The sequence below is a fragment of the Lepidochelys olivacea genome, assembly GCF_965140295.1.
Source record: "Lepidochelys olivacea isolate rLepOli2 genome assembly, chromosome: 1".
In the NCBI taxonomy this organism is placed as follows: domain Eukaryota; kingdom Metazoa; phylum Chordata; order Testudines; family Cheloniidae; genus Lepidochelys; species Lepidochelys olivacea.
This window is the reverse complement of record NC_140411.1, coordinates 243,758,509-243,778,150: the sequence shown is the minus strand read 5'-3', so window position 1 is coordinate 243,778,150 and position 19,642 is coordinate 243,758,509. Positions and strand designations below refer to the sequence as shown.

Here is a 19,642-nt window from a genome sequence, read left to right as displayed (position 1 = left end):
TCTGATTTTGCACGTTTATTCACATTTTCTGTAAGAAAGTTTAATATAAAAACAAGTACCTAAAAAGAACTAGTCAACCTTAGTCCTTTAACACATCCAGCCACATACTCTGTGTACAAGTCTCTGTTCAAATAATTCTTTCCAGGATCTGATCTTACTCAATGCTATCCACATTAAAGGAAACTACTCCCTCTGATGAAATGCAAAGTAGTAGGGCATCCTTCAGTTATCAGTAGAGAGTAGAGTTACATCTCATGTCATTCCAAAGGAGTTAAAATAAGCCTTGGCACTGGGCAAGCTCCCGAAGTGCATGACTCATGAAGAAATGATGCATCAAACTTTCTAACCACAAGAGGGGACATCAAGCACATTAAAAGGGGCTAAAATAAGTAAAGAGTTATGACAGAAGATGGTCTATGATCAGCATTGCACAAAAGCCATGGATCTAATGAACTAGATTTTCCTTTGTGTTTAAACAGGTTCTTGAGATGTGCTTCTGAAAAGATGGTTATGGTCAAATTATCATGAGGAAACTAACATAATTCAGGTGCTGTCCTGTCTGTCAGGAGGGTTCCAGTTTCCTTTTCTTCATGCCTTGGCTCCTCCTGTATGGGCTGCACTCTGCTGAATAAGACAACAGGTCCTTCGTAGGCAAATTATTGTGCTTTTCTCTGCCTCCAAAACTTACCCATGTTTTTGTCAGTGCATTTTCTCTCTCACTTAGATCTCCCCAGAAAATGGACTTGGCCATCCTCTGTGCCTTTCTGTCTTCCATTCTAGCTCTCAAGGAGCTTAAGTCTTATGTTCAGGTTCTGGTAAAAACAAACAAATCTCTCCCTCCCTTACCCACCCTCCTAAAAATTATAAGAGTGAAAAAGGAAGTGCTAGCTGGGATTTGAAAGTGTAAAGCAGTCTGTGTGGAAGGACAGCCACACAACTGAGTTCCATGCCAGGACAGTTACTTAGTCATTTTGCTGGAATGTGCTCAAAATGTTCAAACTTCATTAGGTGCTCTGCTAGTTTCACATGCTGCTACTCAGCACAATGCATGATCACTTCTACTTTCTTCTGTAGCTTCCTCCTGCCTACTCTTCACTGTCGCCACTTACACTCCTTTTACAGTACATACCTGGTACACCTTGGTTGGAAGAGGGGCTGTAAGGCCTGTGCCTAGGGGACACCTGCCATGGTGCAGCTCTCATTTGTGGTTTCTTATGGTTCATTGTTTGAGGGGTCTTGCTGCGAGTCGTCATGTGATAGTGTCCAAGAGGTGTTGCAGGAGCCTGGGCTGCTACAACTGCTTTTCGGTGGCTCTCTGTATCAGTGAGAGCAGTGGTCTCCAGGGGGATGTCCCAAAGCTCAGGGTCATCTGGAACAATGCAAAGACAAACACAACAAAGAGGGAAGAGAACAGTGTGTCAGCCCAGCTCTAGTACCAGCCCCCCTTTTCCTCACTTGATGACCCCAGAAGGGTTAAACTAGAAAGGAGCTTGCTGTTTTCCTTTTGCCTGTTGATCTAACTCAAAATGAAAAATCACACTGCCCAAGAGAAGCAGCCACTTCAAGGGTTCTGTCTTGCAGCTACAGGCAGTAAGATGGAAGGAGATGTAGCTGGGCTTTCTCTCTACTTTATACTTTCAGGTGTAAGGTTAAAGAATACAGGTGCAGCCCCAACAGACATTTCTTACTGAAAAGCATCTGATCTCACATGTATATGCACCAAGACTGGAATGTGTGTGAACCCTAATGGCTACAAGAAAAGGTTCCTAGAGGCAGGTTCCCTCTAGTGATCCTCTAATTGTAGGGGCTGTTAAACCCTCCTAGTGATGAAAGTGTGTGGCCATGAATCAGTTCACACCTCTGCCCAGGTCTTTTCCTCCAAACTGCAACTACTTCCCCCTCTAAGGGTTCTTGTTGCCACTTCCTATTGCTGAAGTAAAGATGGTGCCCACACCCTTTCCCAATCCCTTCATTAACTCCTGCCTCCACCCTGTGAACTAACAATTTGCCAGCATTTAGCTGCCATTCTTTGCTGACCTGCAAAGAACTCCTCTTCTGCAGTTGGTTCCTGTTGTACTGGAGTGCTGTGATTCACCAGTGAGGGATGAGATGCTGCTGGGCACAGGTAACAAAGGGAAGGTATTAGTGCTAGAAATGCAAAAGGACACCACCTAATTCCCTGGGGGTGAGGGGAGGGGGGAAGAGAGTCAGGTAAGATCAGGTTTCAGAGTAGCAGCCGTGTTAGTCTGTATCCGCAAAAAGAAAAGGAGGACTTGGGGCACCTTAGAGACTAACAAATTTATTAGAGCATAAGCTTTCCTGAGCTCACTTCATTGGAATGCAGCTGATGAAGTGAACTGTAGCTCACGAAAGCTTATGCTCAAATAAATGTTAGTCTTTAAGGTGCCACAAGTCCTCCTTTTCTTAAGTAAGACCAGAAAGGCCACCAACACCTGATACCAGATACTAGCTGTCCTATAGCCACTCCTTACCCTTTGCTGGAAATGTGGGTATGGAGGTAAGGTAGGAGATGGTGTTTGGTAAGGCTTACTAGGGACATGGGAAACATCCTGAAATTTCTTGCACCATGAGCAGAGGTTTGGTTAGCTCAGTCTTTCCTACAGCAGCACTGCCTAATGTTTTCTAAGAGGCTATGGGGCAAGTTTGGTCACGTCCAGTTTGAGCCCACATCCCTGCCCTATAGGGAACAAGTATTAAAAACTTCAGCTTTCCTTTTTTTATAGCTTTCTTCACTCAGACAAGAGCTGGTAAAATTAGGCAGCCAATGAGGGGTTAACCCTGTCAATCATGCTCATACCCTGCACATAGCCTAACTCACTGGTGGGGGGGTGTTATGTCTACACTAGCACCTTTATTGGGCAGCTGATTGAAAAAACCACACCCCTGCCAGATATAAGCTACACCAACAGAAGTGCCTGGGTGGACAGTGCTATGTTAGGCGGAGAGCATCATAGCTACTTTTGCTTGTTGGGGGTGGTTTAATTATGCCCAGGGAATATCTCTCTCCTATTGGCATAGAGCAGGTTCATAGGAGACCTTACAGCTGTGGGGCTGCAGTAGTACACCTGTGCTGCTGTAATGTAGACACAGCCTAGTTTGTTGGACTTGCAGATTCACAGTGGTGTCTCTTACTCTGTTTGCTGACTGGATTGGCTACTGTCAGCTGTTTTTTCTCCATTTGCTCCCGGAACTGCTGCTGAAGCTGCTTCTGCCGTAACTTCCGCTGGTAAGTGGCATCACTCCCACAGACTAAGGTGATGCTATGTCTGTCCCAAGAAATAAACACACAGTTGGATGGCGCTCCAGCTGCAGTTACACATTAGGAAGAGGGATGCTTATAGCAATAGCACGCCAGGGAAAATACAATAGTAGTTAGCACTTCTATCACACCTTCCACGAAGAGCCCTCCCCATCCCAACACGCTTTACAAGCATTAACTATTTACAACTTCAGAGGTGCTTGTGAGGCTTAGTTTATCCATCTAAGCAATGGTAATACTTAAGGCACAGCTAGGCCCTGTCCAAGTTCATACAGGAAGTCTCTGGCTAGAACCCAGCTCTCCTGCCTGAATCATTTACACAAAACTATCCCATACTCCAGAGACTGATTTGAAGTTAGTATGAGACAGTATTTATCACACCTTGTAGAAGACTGCAATTTGAGGAGCTCAGTCCAATGAAAATATTGCATACGTAGATGATTATTAGACACCTTGTCTGGTTATGTGCAGCCAGAAGTAGAAATCTAACACCCTTGGAACCTCTGGGTTCTCCTCCTGCCTGCTGCTGGACTCGTACTCTCTGGCATAGAGACCGTACTATGCACTTTGTAATGCAGCACTCCCTCAGGACTGAATGCCCCCTAAAAGCCTACTGACAGTCACTGGAGAAATGTATGGTATAATAGCTATGGATCAAATATAGAGTTGGTATTGTCTAAATTAAGGAGAGAACTGGCCGCAAGATCACTGACTCAGGGAGCTCCACTGAACATGACTCATTCATGCTCCTGCAGCTACAGGGATATGGAATTTTGGGAGTGATTGGGGGAGTTTGTACATTTTAAGTCCCAGGAGTGACCAGAACGTGGGCTGGATGCTCATTTATAGTACAATATAAATAAAAATAATTAAACTAAAAAAATATTCTCCAGTTACCACTCACCTGGAGCTGTTTTGCTGCTCCTGCTCAGCTGTGCTTAAGGAAGCCGCCTCCTGGCCAGGTTTGCATGGGGACATGCTCTCACAGTGCTGGGGTTGCCATGCACTCTGCTTCTGCAGACAGCTACTGTATCTAGCCTTCTCTATTGCAGGCTCAAAGTCTTGCCTTTTTGCTTTGGCCAAATCCAACTCAGGAGGCAGCTAGTATAAGAATGAATCATAATCCATTGACCAATTCCCCGTCCCCCATCAACTCAAAAGTTACAGAGACTCAAAGCATCTTATAACATTTCATGGTTTCAGAGTAGCAGCCATGATAGTCTCTAAGGTGCCACAAGTACTCCTTTTCTTTTTGCGGATACAGACTAACAAATTTATTTGAGCATAAGCTTTCGTGAGCTACAGCTCCCTTCATCGGATGCATTCAATGAAGTGAGCCGTAGCTCACGAAAGCTTATGCTCAAATAAATTTGTTAGTCTTTAAGGTGCCACAAATACTCCTTTTCTTATTTCATGGTTTGTCTCTCCCTCCCTAGCTGCTCTTAACCTAGGTTCGGGGGAGGTTTTGTCCTTTCCCATTTTCCAAGCACTGTTTGGGTTCTGTATTCTGAAGGGAGTTAATGTGGCTGTTTGCGGAGCACCATCACTAGCCGTGTCAGCAGTGTTTGTTAGCTAGCACTGCCTCCATACAAACACAACAGAATTTTAAAATATAAAAGTAGTTGAATCTGGACAACCCCCACGGTATGGAGGCAGGCAAGGTAGTAAACACTATTACAATAATGTTCACTTTACATAAATGTGTGTACAGGCATGTATTAGATCTGGCCAGAGAATGGTCTTCACCCTCCAACCCAGGAGTAGAACCATACATCCCCACCCTTTAACTGAGCAGACATTTGGGGAGGGAGGCTAGACAGAGCAACAGCAAGAGACACTGTACCACACAGCCTGAACTTCTAAGTGCAGAAATCTAAGAGAAGATGGCAATGTGCTACTGACACTAGCTTTGAGCAATTACCATACTTATCTCTGAACCACTATTAACCATGGCAAATAGCCTTCTTTAACAGAAAAGCCACAAAATGACTTATTCTAATGAAAACTGTTCCAGCAATAAACAGATTTCACATGTGAATCTCATTCTAATAATTAATATTCATTACAGAAAGTTAACTGATCCACCTATGGTGATGGATACCCTAGAAATTCTTACATAATAATAGTAGTGAAGAAATAACAGATGGGTGGGGATGCTGAGAAGGCATTAAGGGTTACAGTGGATGTGCCACTAAAAAGGGAAATGCCATATTCCATGTAAAAAAGTAAGATATTATTCTTCAGTGTTTAGCCTTGGTTAAGTTAAAAAGCTTAAGTCTAGCTTTGGGTACCACCCAAGAGACAAACCAGAGAGTACCCTGAAGACAGCAACAAACTATAAGAGGTCTGGAAAATATCAATCTGAGAAAAGATTGATTGAGATCTGGGCATGACCAGAATCTGGGAGAAAGACGAAAGACAATAGTTAAAGGGGAGTTCATGTAAGGAGCGCAAGGGCCTCCTCTCGTTGTGAAGCACAAAGTTCAGTAGAACTCTAGCCTCAAATACTTTGCTTAAGGACTGGAGGTCAAATTTGTAGGGCCATGGCCCATTGGTTTCAACCAATCACTTCCCCCTCCAACTCTTCCATCATGTATTTTTGGTTTTAAACATTACAAAGATGTTACTGTAGCTGTCTCTGGCCTATCAAAACCAGCCAACCTTAAGACAATCAAAAGAAAGCAGAGATCCCTCCTGCCCACACAAATTTGGGAGTTTGCAGTTTCCATATTAACTCCTCAGAAAGCTGCAATACTGTGTTTCAGCCACCATGTGGTACTGAGTGAGATTATAAAACAGCACCTCCTAGCCCACCCACCTGATTCCAATATGGCACCCTCCAGCAGGTACCAATGACTACTCCTCCTGGATCCTTCCCTAAGGTAAGCATGCCCAGGGCTCTACTTCTGTATATAAGACTCTCTAGTAAACTGGAACTAAAGTCCGTGGCAAACCCTTCTCATTAGACTAGAAATTCTATGGTAGCTTCAAGTATATCAAAAACTGGAGTGGTTTTATTATAGTAAATATAAAAATGAATAATATAATCAGTCCAGGAGACCAGTGCAGTGTAACATTGTTTATTTTTCTTAGTCCCTAAAGTTTCAGTTCTCTGTATGCTGAAGATTTCTGCACTGGTATTTTACAAGCCGTTGGGGAGAGCTGAAGCTTTCGACAGCTATGTAAGCTTTGTTTAGACTAGAGTTCCCACTGTTGCCTACAAATGTGAAGGTGGACTGAGGGCAGTAGCTGTGGGATACCATACGAAAAATTTCTAGTGTAAAAGAAGCTCTGCTGTATATAGCACACAGTACAGTGGTTTGAGTAATTTGGTTTGATATGGGACTGGAAATAGTTCATCCCTGTCTACAGTAGTATTTAAACTATTATCAACAAGGGCGTTGCTGGACCCACTACTGGTAATGATACAGAATGGTCTGGTGCTCAGGTACTATTGTGAGGGGAATAGTATGACAACCTGACTAGAACAGAGTAAACAAGACTGGAGAGAGAGAAACAGCAATGGGCTTAAGCTTCAGAATGGCGTTATTTTGATGAACTACTGGGAAAATCTTTTACAAAGAACAGTTCAGACAACCTGACTAGCAGCCAGCGGAGGCTGTGGAATCATTGTCACTGAACACATTCATGGCTAGACACATTCACACACACGGCTAGCAAGTATGGTTTAAATATTATGGTTTCCATCCCTCTCGATACAGGGGGATGGAACCAATGACATACTAAGTGTTCCTGGCAAACTAAATTACTCTGCTTTCTCCTTCTCCAAAGCCCCCCATATCGCACCTGACGAGGAAGTTTATTCACTGATCGCAGGTAGTCTTTGTCCAGAATGCAGTTCCCAAGAGCATTTCCAAAGCACCTGAGGGACAAGAGAGCTTGCCATGACTGAGAATTTAACGTTTTATTCTCACACCACTTGTGGAAATGTGCAAGTAGAAGGGCAACATACTGGTTCTCCACTTACTTGAGTGCCCTCTTCAGTCCATCCGTCACTGCTTCTTTCCTTGCCTTTTCTAGGGACAATGCCTTAGACTTCAGGCCCTCACTCACTCCGTAACCCACATCTTCATGGTACGATCCATCCTGTGGAGTGAGTTAAAAAAAATGCAGGGACTTTTGCCTTCATGCACCTGATTATAAGACTACATCTCTCTTATGTGGATTGTGTGTATTGAGTGGATTGGTATTTATTCTGTAGTAAGATCAGCTTTCCAGGGGCCCACAAAACTGTCTGGTTGGACACAGTAACATGGTGTGTTGCAGTCCGCTCCACACACACAGTAGTAGTGTCATTCATGGTTCTTAAGCAACGAGCAGTTCATCAACAGATGGAGCAAACAAAAATATATCCATTTACCTTGAGTTGGACTTTCACAAATGCACAAACTCCCACATAGAATTTGCCATTGTTGAGATCAACAAAATCTGGGAAGAGCAGGAAGGAGATGGAGTTATAATGGAGACCCAAACAGAATATCACAGGGTGAAATTTCTGTCTCATGCTCATCTTCCTAGGAAGCTTAAAAACTAAGCCCTGGTCTACACATAAAATTTAGATCAACCTACCTACCGTGCCCTGTGCACCACAGTTACACCCCCTGGGTACACATGGCTATGTCGACAGAAGAATTCTTCAAAAACCCCTTCAAATGATGTAGGAAGCATCTGTGCGACGGCCCTATAGAGGCATAGCTGCAGTGCCACACCTGTGCTGCTATGGTGCCCATAGTATGGATATGCCCTCCGTGTGAACCACCTAGAACTTCTTTGCAAAAGTACCTGGTGTGAGGTTGGGGGGAAAAGTTTTAAAACCCTTCTCAGGCAACTAGAAAAATCAATACCACTGGAGAAATACCAAGTTTCTCTATTCTGATCGGCTGGTCACTCCACAGCATCTCTCTTTAAGAAAAGGGGCTCCAGATCCATGTTTTTGAAGCTTCATTTTGGTGTGCCGGTCTTTCATACGGAGTATAGATTTACAAATTAAACTTTTCCCTCCCAGAAAAAAAGGACAGTTTTAACAGACTGACCTTAATAAAAGCATGTCCTGATTTGATAATCTGAGTGCACTATTACAGGAGTTACACAAACAAATCATTTGTTAAATGTATAACTGGTGACTTGTATATGCAATGGCTTATCTTGTAGGAATGAATTAAGCATGCAGTAATGATAACAGTCCCAGCTGAACTAATCCATCTCCTGTATTAGGATAAACTTCCAGTGTCTTTGAGTCTTTCAGATCAGCCGCCTTGCCTGACCCACCATTTATATTACAACCCACAACAGGTTAAACCAGGAGTTCTGACTCTCTATCCTTTCTGGTGTGTTTTCAGTGTGACAGCAGGCAAGTGACTTAAGCTTTTGTGCCTCAACCTCTCCATCTGTAAAATGGGACTAGAGACATTAACGATCAGTAACTGTAGTTTGAGAAGAATGATGGTACACACCCAGATTCTTAAGCTATACATGAGCTTGGAAGTTTCTGGGTAGCAGTTTCTGTTGGAGATGAGCAAATGCTCACTCACTGACTGCTTGAGCCCAAGTGTATGAAAGGGACTGTGTCTCTAATCACCACTTGGTTCCTTCCTACCAGAAGGAACCTGATCACCTCTAGAAAAGGATGGGCCAGACTACTCTGGGCAACAAGATACTCAGAGCGCAATCCTTAAATATCCAATAGCAGAGAGGTTGAGTGATTGTTCACACTGATGCCACTCTTGGTGCATGTGTGTCCCACGCACATGAGATTAAATTATTTCAGCCAGCAGTGTCATTGGGGCTGCACGCATACCTGATGCCTGTGATCCCTCTGCTCACCCAAGGGCATAAATGGGAAAAACAGGCCCTACAGTCTCTATTCCATCTTAATGGCTGTGGCTGCAAGATGGGACATTTGGCAGTGTCCACTTCACCTGCATACTGTTTGATTCACCTTAGATTATTACAATTTAGTTTTCCACTGAATGCATCCAATGAAGTGAGCTGTAGCTCACGAAAGCTTATGGTCAAATAAATTTGTTAGTTTCTAAGGTGCCACAAGTACTCCTTTTCTTTTTGCGAATACAGACTAACACGGCTGCTACTCTGAAATTTAGTTTAGTGTTAGTTATGTTCATTAGTTGCTATAAATTGGTTCACGGCTCTTGATTTGCAAGATACCTATTTTCCATATCTCAATACATTCAGCTCACAGGAAATACCTCAAATTCCTGTTAGGAACATCCCGCTACTGACCCGGAGCCCCTGATTGCTCCCCCATCCAGCCTGCTCCTTTTGACACCCTCCTCCCCTGCCTGCAGCCTAGCGGGGAGGAGTGGTCGACCTGCTTCCCCTTTCCCCTCCTCTCTCTGGTTTTTCCCCCTCCCCCCTTGCTCATTATGGCGGGGAACAAGGCGGGTAGGGCCCCTCCAGCAGACCCCGCCGCCCCTCCCCCGCCTGCCACCCTGTCGGCCTCCCTGAGCCTCTACCTCTGCCACTGCAGCCGAACCACCTGCTACCGCCCCCGCTGGGGCACTGGCAGCAGTGGACACTGGGGTGACCTTCGCTGCTGCCACATCTGTCGCTCCTTCCGACTCTGGGGAAGCCCCACCAGCTGGCGGGAAGGACCAGGGTAAAAAGAAGGGTAAGGGCCCCGCTAAAAAGACCAGTAAAAAGTCACGTGCTTGAGTCTTTCTATGGCACAGAAGGTTTTCACCAAATTGTCTATTAGTTGTGCACTTAAACTAAGGAGACAAGAAATCCTGGTATAGCCTTATCTCACTGATTGGCTAAATTAAGAAATACCTGACAACAGGCAATCAGCTCCGTTTAAGCAATCCAAAAGTTCTTAGCTTTGCTAGGTCTCAAAGTCAAGAGAGAGAAATCTATTCGGACACAAAGCATAGAGTTCACAGGAGCAGTTAGGCTCTCAGTGATCTGGAGTCTATCGTCCTCAGGACAGATTCCAAAAGTTAACAAATCTTTGTCAATCAGTGTCAAATTCATCCAACACCAGCAATGAGGACACATCTCAGGCTTCTAGGTCACATGAGCTCACTTATGTCACATGACATGACAAACTCCACCTTCACTCCATGTAAGAGTGATTCAAATGAATACATCTACCCAACAGACATTGCATGGACATGATGATTACTCTCCCGCGAAGTCCTCTCTTTGTTAAAATGGAGGAAAGATCATCTTCAGGTATGCAATGGAGTAACCTTCTCCATACATCTATCTACAAAGATTCCAGTGAAAGATGCTTTTGTTCTTGAATGGGGGCTCATCTGGATCACATGCAAATTCAGGGACTATGATCCCTCAGGAAGCCTGCTTCCACATAACATCCTAGAGCCCACAGCAATCTGCCTGGCATGCAAGGATTTCCTGCCTCTTTTTCAGGAATCAATAATTAAAGTGCTGACATTATAGCAAAGCAATGCACTGTATCAGGCAAGGGAGAGCAAGACCATCTCCACTCTGTCAAGGAAGCCATAAGTTTATGAGAGTGGTGCATTATACACCAGGTCACAGTGAGCTGTAGCTCACGAAAGCTTATGCTCTAATAAATTGGTTAGTCTCTAAGGTGCCACAAGTACTCCTTTTCTTTTTGCGAATACAGACTAACACGGCTGTTACTCTGAAACAGGTCACACCAGTAGCTCTGCACCTTTCTGGCTTTCAAAACACACTGGCAGACCAGCTAAGCAGGAACTCTTTCAACAATAATGAGTGGCCTCTCTCAGACTCAGTCCTACAGAGCATCTTTTGCAAACTGGGATTCCCAAAAGTAGATCTGTTTGCAACAAACCACCATACCAAGTATTGCACATTCTGCTTGAAGGGATGTGAGGCCAGGCTCTCTGATGTACCTTCCTTCCTCATCTCTTAGACACTGGGGTTGATGTATGTGTTTCCATGACACCAAGTGTCCTGAGGAAATGAAGGCAGCACCCTGGGTGCATGATCATGATGGCTTTAGCACAGGCCAGGCAGTGCAGGGACAGGATGGGCTGGGCTCTTGTGGTCTGGGGGAGTCACTCCCTGCTCTCCCAGGTCTCCTCCACTGCCCTCCTCTTTCTCCCTATTCCCCCCACTCAAGCAGTACTAAGAAGGCCCCTGTCTCCTGCAGCTACACCCACTCCCTTTCTCCACCCTTGGGACTGAAAATCCTGATTCCCCAAATGAGCATGGCAGACATTGTTCATTCAGATAATCAGGATTTTCAGTTAACTGAAATTCGAATAAATAGACTTTACCTATACAAGGCATGACCGAAACAGAAGGAAAATAAACAGCAGTGCATCTCAGAACATGTCCCTGATTGCACTAGCAGTCTGTGTGCCATTCAGCCAACATGCGGTCTTTGGCATGGCTGCCACACATTGCCAATCCCTGCCAGCTATGAAAAGAATTAACATGATTTCACTGGAGAGTAAACACCCGAGGAGCCCTTTGGCCTGGGAAGGTTTGGACATTGCTTTGGCTGCCCACCCCCGACAATGTAATTGAATACCACTGACCTAGAGAATACTAAGTAATAGTCAACATGGACTTGTCATGAACAAATCATTCCAAATCAATGTAATTTTCCTTCTTTGAAAGGGTAACCACCATAGTGGATAGGTAGAAAGCAGTAAATAGGATATATCTGGACTTTAATAAGACTTTTGACACAGTCACACATGACATTCTTCTAACAAAACTGGGGAAATATGGTCTAGAGAACGTGAGTGCACAACCAGGTGAAAAAACGTATTAAAAGAATAGTTATCAAGGGTTTGCTGTCAAAACGGGAGGATTCATCAAGAGGGATCCTGAAAAGGTCTTATGTCAGGTACTATTCAATATTATAATTAATTACTTGGATGATAGAGTAGAGAATATATTTATAAAATTTGCAAATGACACCAAGCTGGGAGGGTCTGATGGGGCATCTGCCCCACACTGGCAGAAAAGGGGTTAAAAGCAGCCCTAGGGAGGCAGCTGATCACAGAAGGGCTTATGGGAGCAGCTAATCAGGGCCAGGCTGGCCCATATAAGAAGGGCAGCAGAACAGAGCAGTTTCAGTCACTCCCTGGAGCTTGAGAAGGGTGGAGGACTGGCTGCCTTGCAGGCGGAGGGCAGCAAGCACCCTGGGCAGAGCAGTGCTGCAGGCAGAGACCCAGGAAACTAAAGACAGCTCCTGGCAGGCTGCAGGATCTGCAGACTGAGGTCCTGACACAAGGGCAAGGAGAGTGCTGGAGCCACTGAAGGAAGGGGCTAGACAGTGGACTGCAGTTAGACCATGAACTGCAGTTTGCCACAGAAAGAAGCAGCTGGACCATGGACCCCAATTTGCCACCAGCAGGACAGTAGACTGCAGGTCCCCCCGGAAGGGGGAGGGGGGAGACAGAGTGTGGCACAACCAGAGGGCAATGTCATTGAAGAGGACACCACAGTCCTGGGAGCAATGTGGGTCCAGGAACAGAGGTGACAGCAGGCGAGACATCACCAGAAGAGGGCACAGCGCTAATTCCCTGGACAGCCAGCAGGAGGCGCCGCAGTGGTGAGTCGCACCCCGTCACAAAGGGGTTGCGAGCACATTGAAGGACAGGATCAGAATTCAAAAAGACCTTGACAAATTGGAGAATTGGTCTGAAATCAACAAGAGGAAATTCAATAAAGATAAGTGCAGAGCTCTGCACTTAGAAAGGAAAAAAAGCAAATGCACAACTACAAACGGGGGAATAAGTGGTTAGGCAGTAGTATTGCAGAAAAGGATCTGGGGGCTATAATGGATCACAAATTGAATCTGACTCAAACATGATGCTGTTGTGGAAAAAGGCAAATGTTATTGTAGGATGTATTAACAGAAATGTTGTAGGTAAAATACAAGAGGTAATTGTTCCGCTCTACCTGACATTGGTGAGGCCACAGCTGGAGAACTGTGGCCACACTTTTGGGTTTCACGCTTTCAAAAAAAGTTGCGGACAGATTGGAGAGAGTCCAGAGGAGAGCAACAAACCTGATAAAAGGTTTAGAGCAGTGGTTTTCAAACTTTTTTTCTGGAGACCCAGTTGAAGAAAATTGTTGATGTCCACAACCCAACGGAGCTGGGGGATGAGGGGTTTGGGAGGGGCTCAGGGCTGGGGCATAGGGTGGGGCCAGGAATGAAGGATTTAGGGTGTGTGAGGGGGCTCTGGTAAGGTGGTTGGGGTGCGAGAGGGTGTCAGGGCTCTGGGCTGGGAATGAGGGGTTTGGGGTACAGGAGAGGACTCCAGGTTCGGGGGGGGCCCAGGGCTGGGACAGGGGGTGCAGGCTCTGGGCTGGCGGTGCAGGTTTGGGGGGGGCTCAGCGTTAGGGCAGGGGATTGGGGTGTGGAGTTGAGGCACGGGCTTACATCTGGCAGCTCCCACTCAGCGGCGCAGCCGGGGTGCAGAGGCAGGCGGGAAGCAGTGGCCAGACCCGCGCTGCTTCCCACAGCTTCCACTGGCCAGGAACGGCGAACTGCGGCCACTGGGAGCTGTGGGCGGCCGTACAAATGTAAACAAACAGTCTGGTGGCCCACCACTGAGGTAGGGACTAGCCTGTCTTAGCTGGGCAGCACTTTTGATGGCAATTCTAGCAGCCCGGTCGGCAGTGCTGACTACAGCCACCACAACCCACTGTTTGAAAACCACTGGTTTAGAGACCAGGTTGAAAAGACAAGTTGAAAGGAGCGGGCTTGTTTAGCCAAGAGAAGAGAAGACTGAGTGGAAACAGTCTTTAAATACATAAGTGTGTTACAAAGAGGATGGTGATTGTTGTTCATAGTCACCAAGGGTAGGACAAGAAATAATTGGCTTAGCTAGCAGCAAAGGAGATTTAGGTTAGATATTAGGAAAAAACTTTCTAACTATAAGGATAGTTTACCCAGGGTGGTTGTGGAATCCCTGAGATTAGAAGATTTTAAGAACAGGCAAAAGCCTGTCAGGGATGGTCTAGGTATATTTGATCCTGCCTCAGAGTGGGGAGATGGACTAGAAGACTTCTTGACATCCCTTCCAACCCTGCATTTCTACCATTTTTATGACTATCTCCACATCACCATTCTATCCAGGGCCACACTGTAGTTTCCAGTCCTGTAGTGACTCATGCATGTTTTTCACCCAGTTGGGAAGCTCCCTTGTTCCCGAGACCTTAATATAGTACTAGCAACATACACGATTCCCCTTTTGAGTCCTCAGCAACCTGCTCTCTTTACCACATGTCAATGAGTAGTGCGTTTCTTGTGGCCATTACATCAGATAGGAGAGATTCAGGGCCCCCTGCGTATAGTGTACCAGTTACTCTTAGACCTCATCCGAAGTCCCCTCGGAGTTCCACATAAACCAGTCCATTCATTTCTTGGTTTTCCTTCCTAAACGTCACTCTATCCTGAGTGAGGAGAATATTCACACACCCAGTGTAAAGAGCACTGTCATTCTACCTAGGCAGAACAAGATCATTCAGGAACACACCCAGGGTATTTTTGGCATTTTCTGACAGGGTTAAGTGGCAATCTTTATTCATACAGACATTATCTGAATGGATTTCCGAGTACTTAAGAACCTGTTATGAGTAAGGGTAGGAAAGATCCACTCAGTCATATTAGAGCTCATTCCACTTGGACTTTGTTGCCTGTTTGAGGAAGGCTCCCATATCTGAAACATGTAATGCAGCTAGATGGAGCTCGATCCACATATTAGTCACTATTCCCTAGTACAGACTGGCAGGTCAGATGCCAGTCTTTGTAGGACTATCCTGGAGTGACTATTCATGTAGGACTCCTAATACCGCCTCCAAGGAAACAGAAACATTCTTGTTAGTCACTCTGAGTGGAATCCATGCAGACAATTGACAAACAACACATGGTTCCTTGAGCTACAGTAACAGTGGTTTTTCAAGATGTGTTGTCCATGCAGATTACACAACCCACACTGCCTCCCTGCTACTTCATTCTCACACCTATAGGATTCTGTACTGAAGAAGAAACTGAAGGGCAGTTGGGCTCACTCCACCCTTTTTGCCCTTTGGTGGGAGCAATGAGGGCCCCTAAAATGTAAATATGGCCTCAATGGACACCACTGGCACAAAATAATCCAATCTCATGTGCCAAGGGTAGAATCTATGTGGCCAGCACGTCTCGAAAAACCACAGTTACTGTAGGGACTGTTGAGTAACTATTCTTTCCCTTGGGGTCTGTTATGGTTCAGTATCAACAAGTGACACTGTGTATCAAAGTATGGAGTGACATGAAAGGATCCCACTCTATTTCAATGTCATGAGAAACATCTAGCGCCAGCAGGATGCCAGCCCCTTAAATGTTGAAGATCCTCTAGACCAACACTTTTCTAACAATGTGCTTCTCAGATCTTTGCAACACCAAGTCAAAACTCTCTTTCTTATCAGAATTCATTACTGAGGAAGCGAGCACCAACCTTCCAATCACCAGGCTGAAATGTTGGTGCAGGTTAGGAGCTTCTCACTGTAATCCCTGCACCAGACTTAGACTTTCAAAGTGAATGTGCTGATTTTTCAGTACTGCACTCTGTTGTATGAACCTCAAGTGTCTTCTCCAACAGATGAACTTTGAGGTGGCTCTCCTTCTTCTTTCTAGTGTGAGGGGTGAAAATGATGCAGACCAAGCATCAATATGGATTTTGTCCTTTATTGAGGCATTTAAAAGCAATGCTCATGGTCACCATTGTCACACCGCACAATGCAGAGAGACTACAACTAGTCTTTTTACTGGCAACAGCCACAACATGAATGGTAAATGAAGAGAGACCACTAGGCCTGAACCATGTAACAGACCTTAAGAAAGGGGTCAGGGCCAATGGAGTCTGACCCCAAACAAACCTGCAATAGTTCCTCCTAACAATTAAGAGTGCAAACTTAACTGAAAGCTAAGGCTACCCTAACAAGCTCAAAGGAGAATAGACTGAAGAAAGCATTGGGGATACCACAGTGTTTCAACTTGCTGCTCCTGCAGTGTTCAGAAAGAACTCAGGGCAGTTAGGATTGGTCTTCTTTCTGTCATCTGCTCAATGCACAGCATCAAGGAGTGTGTGCATGGCTCAAATAGGCACTATTAGCCAAAACTTTCTGAGTTTGTGCACCTGGGTACAGGTATCCCAAATATGGGGACACACATGAGCAACTACCCAAAGAGTGTCTCAGGACCTGGATGCTGGTCACAAGGAGGTATTTTGCAGGAAGTTCCATAGGTGAAGTGGGGGATGCATAAGTTGAGATGTTTGTTGCAGGTAGCAGTTGCGTGTGGCCATGACAGTTGGCTCAGGGCCTAAGTTCCCCCTAAGCTGAGCAGCCGCCTATTAAGCGCCGCGCAAGTGCTCAGGGCTGCGGCAGGGAAAGATGCCTCTCCCCCAGCCCAGAGCTGCTGCAGTGGGGAGAGGTGCCTCTCCCTTCCATCCCAGGTGCTGCTGCGGGGAGAGAGAGAGAGCTGGGGAGAGTCCTCTCTCCGTGCTGTAGCCCCAGGGCAGCCCAGAACCCACACCCACAGCCGGAGCCCTCATCCCCCACCGCCCCAAGCCCCTCATCCTTGGCCCCACCCCAGAGCCTGCACTCCCAGTTCTCACGCCCCCGCACTCCAACCTTCTGCCCCAGCCCTGAGCCGCTGCCCCCGTCCACTCCGAACCCCTTGGCCCCGCCACATGGATTTTGTTGTGTGTCACACATCACCTCCATACTGGTGCACATAACAAAATTAATTCTGCACACACATAGGAAAAACTAGAGCTGCTAGCATTAAGCAGGTGGAAGAGTCCAGATGGAATGGTTTGGCTCAGTCATCCCCACTTAGCTGAATAAACTCATTTTCAGTAACTCAGAAGTGCCATTACATAAAGCTGAGCTACTGAACATAAACAGAGTTTTCTTTACATGCAGGACAGATACTGAAACACAGGTGTTTCACCATTATTCCATTTTGCTTTCTCCTAACTGTCAAGGAGCCTGTAGGCTCCAAAATTTCATCTGCATCTTTTACAGGGACTGTCATTTTAAAGGCATGTTTCCTGTTGTTTCAGCTGAACAGTTTACAGGAAAGATGGTTTCTCAAACAGGGACCACATTCTGCCACTTTACAGACCCTCAGTATGAAGCAACAGGAACATAAATTCTCAAAGCCTGGAAAAAGATACTCACCAACATTCTGCTGAGTGACCGAATGAGCCCAGCCATTGTAGCCAAACATCTCATTGGCCAGACTGATGACCCTGTGACCCTCAATATAACAAACCTGAAAAGAGGAAGAGTGAATTTTAAAAGGTCCTTTACAGTCATAGCTGTACTGCACTAAGAAACACTGTTCATTTCAAGAAACATTTGACTGCCTGTGTGCAAACAATGAAAAAAAGAACTTTTTCCTGCCAAGCCCAATCTCCAGAAGAAGATGGCACAACTGAGAGAGGTAGATTTAGCGAACACAAGAGAAAGGGGAAAAAAACCCCAAATAATTTACTCACAATACATAGCATTTATATAGTGATTTACATGTTCAAAGTACTGAACAATTAATTATTACTGCCCAACATCCTATGAAGTAGGTAAATATTATTTCCATTTAAAAGATGAAGAAACTGAAGGAGGAAGTTAAGTGACTTGCCAAAGGTGTCAAGAAATCAGTGGCTGAGCTAGGGACAGTTTCTTATAGTGAAGAATTCTCTGTCTTCCACTGCCTACCCACAAAGTTTCTGCATACACACTTGTTTGTACCTTCTGTCCTCCACCAGCCTGCCGGCTGCTGATGTACTCCGGACCCAGCCTCTGACGCAGGGCATTCTGGATGGCCAGGTATTCAGCTGCCGTATACCGGTACTTTAATAGAAACATAGCAGAGTCAGACAGCTTTAGTTTCTTCACTCTATTAGCTCCCCTGCACCTGTCTCATCCTATTTTTCTTTATTGCAGTCTTCCAGGAAAAGATGAGTATTCAACTCTCATGCTTCAGGATGTAAAGGATAGTCAAAGGGCTCAGGAAGGAATTTACCTTGCTCCATGGGGTAGGTGTATTATGCTGGGGTGATACTGCTTGCTCTTACAAGGAACTAGAATAGATGGATCAATGATCTGTGTTAAATTCTATACAACTGTTTTCCAATTCTCCCAAGCAGCAAACATCCCAATTACAAAGTGATAGAACTCAGCCAAGCACACCAGTTTGAAAGAGTACCCTTGCTCCCATCCCTATGAAATCCTACAGCAGTTGTAACATGTGCAAAGTCCAGTCCAGGCTGCAGGGGCATGAAGCATAGCGGGAATCTCTATCAGCACCACTCATATTAGTCAGAAGATCAACTAGGTGTCACTACTTATTGCACTGGAAGAAATGTTAGTTATCATCTATACACACTCTGCAAAAGATACAGATAGCATTAAGTATGTGTTCAGGAATGTGGAGTGAGTGTTCCTGTTCTGCACGGATATAGGTGTGTGTGAGGAAAATTCCAGCTCCAGTCTGAAGAGTAGCGTAGATGTCTCTCTCTACTCAACAGCACCACACTTCCACCTAACTAAGGAAGGGAGCTGGTCTTCTCCAAAGGGAATCTCGACTAATCCTCAATCTTGCTGCTCTATTCATCTGCAAAACAGAACTCAGAGTGGAATTTTAAGGGACCCTCAGAGCTGTGCTAATCCCCATCCTGCCAGGCAATATAATTCAAGCAAACAGCATGAAATTTAAACAAAAAAATTCTAATATACAATCATGAGGTTTTAACATTTAGATTTCAATGTATTGTTCCATTTAACTTTTTTTAGGAATAACTGTCCATTTCTTTTTCTGGCAGTTACACAGAAATATACAACGTCAGGCAAAAGGGAAAGAGAGCATTGTGTACATATATATACAGACATCATATTCATTAGCTAACTGAAGAAATAATGACATGCATAGGAGAATTCACCATGCAAGGCCAAAGACAAACTCTGTCTATTGGTTTCTTCCAATGGCTGAATGAAAACAGCCACCTTCTCTCCACCAATAGAGGAGAATGCATGTTTTTATAAGCAAGTCTGGGGCATGTCATCCACTATTAAGATAAATTCAGTCTGTGATGGGGTGTACCTACCCTGCATTGGTTCAGAAAGGGTTAACCACACGCTGTGGGCTGAGGAAGCCACACCTCCATGCCCCTACTGGGCATGCTTCAGATGAACCAGAGTATAAAAGGGAGTAGTATAAAAGGGACCAGTTGCGATGGATGGGCCTGGGTTCCCCTACCCCAGCTGCCCCGCTGGGACGAACTGCACTGCTGACTGTAGCCATTGGGCCATACTGCCCTGAGCTACAGGCCTGCTAGATAGACCCAGGCTAATAGGCCAAACTGC

General features: G+C 45.3%; 1 protein-coding gene across 4 annotated transcripts in view; it reads right to left on the bottom strand.

Moving 5' to 3' along the window:
• The window catches only part of RAD52 (RAD52 homolog, DNA repair protein), a 38,083-nt gene continuing 18,441 nt past the window's right edge, over positions 1-19,642 (bottom strand). For 2 of the 4 annotated variants that reach the window (XM_084634665.1, XM_084634666.1), the window contains exons 3-12: positions 18,029-18,130; positions 17,459-17,552; positions 7,662-7,729; positions 7,269-7,387; positions 7,088-7,163; positions 4,185-4,381; positions 3,154-3,287; positions 2,038-2,115; positions 1,130-1,369; positions 1-624 (exon numbers count right to left, since the gene is read on the bottom strand). In XM_084634665.1, coding sequence (XP_084490791.1) covers positions 563-624; positions 1,130-1,369; positions 2,038-2,115; positions 3,154-3,287; positions 4,185-4,381; positions 7,088-7,163; positions 7,269-7,387; positions 7,662-7,729; positions 17,459-17,552; positions 18,029-18,130 — 1,170 coding nt within the window. In that variant the 3' untranslated portion in view covers positions 1-562. The remainder of the gene's footprint in view (positions 625-1,129; positions 1,370-2,037; positions 2,116-3,153; positions 3,288-4,184; positions 4,382-7,087; positions 7,164-7,268; positions 7,388-7,661; positions 7,730-17,458; positions 17,553-18,028; positions 18,131-19,642) is intronic. The other 2 variants (XM_084634668.1, XM_084634667.1) reach the window with 2 other exon arrangements.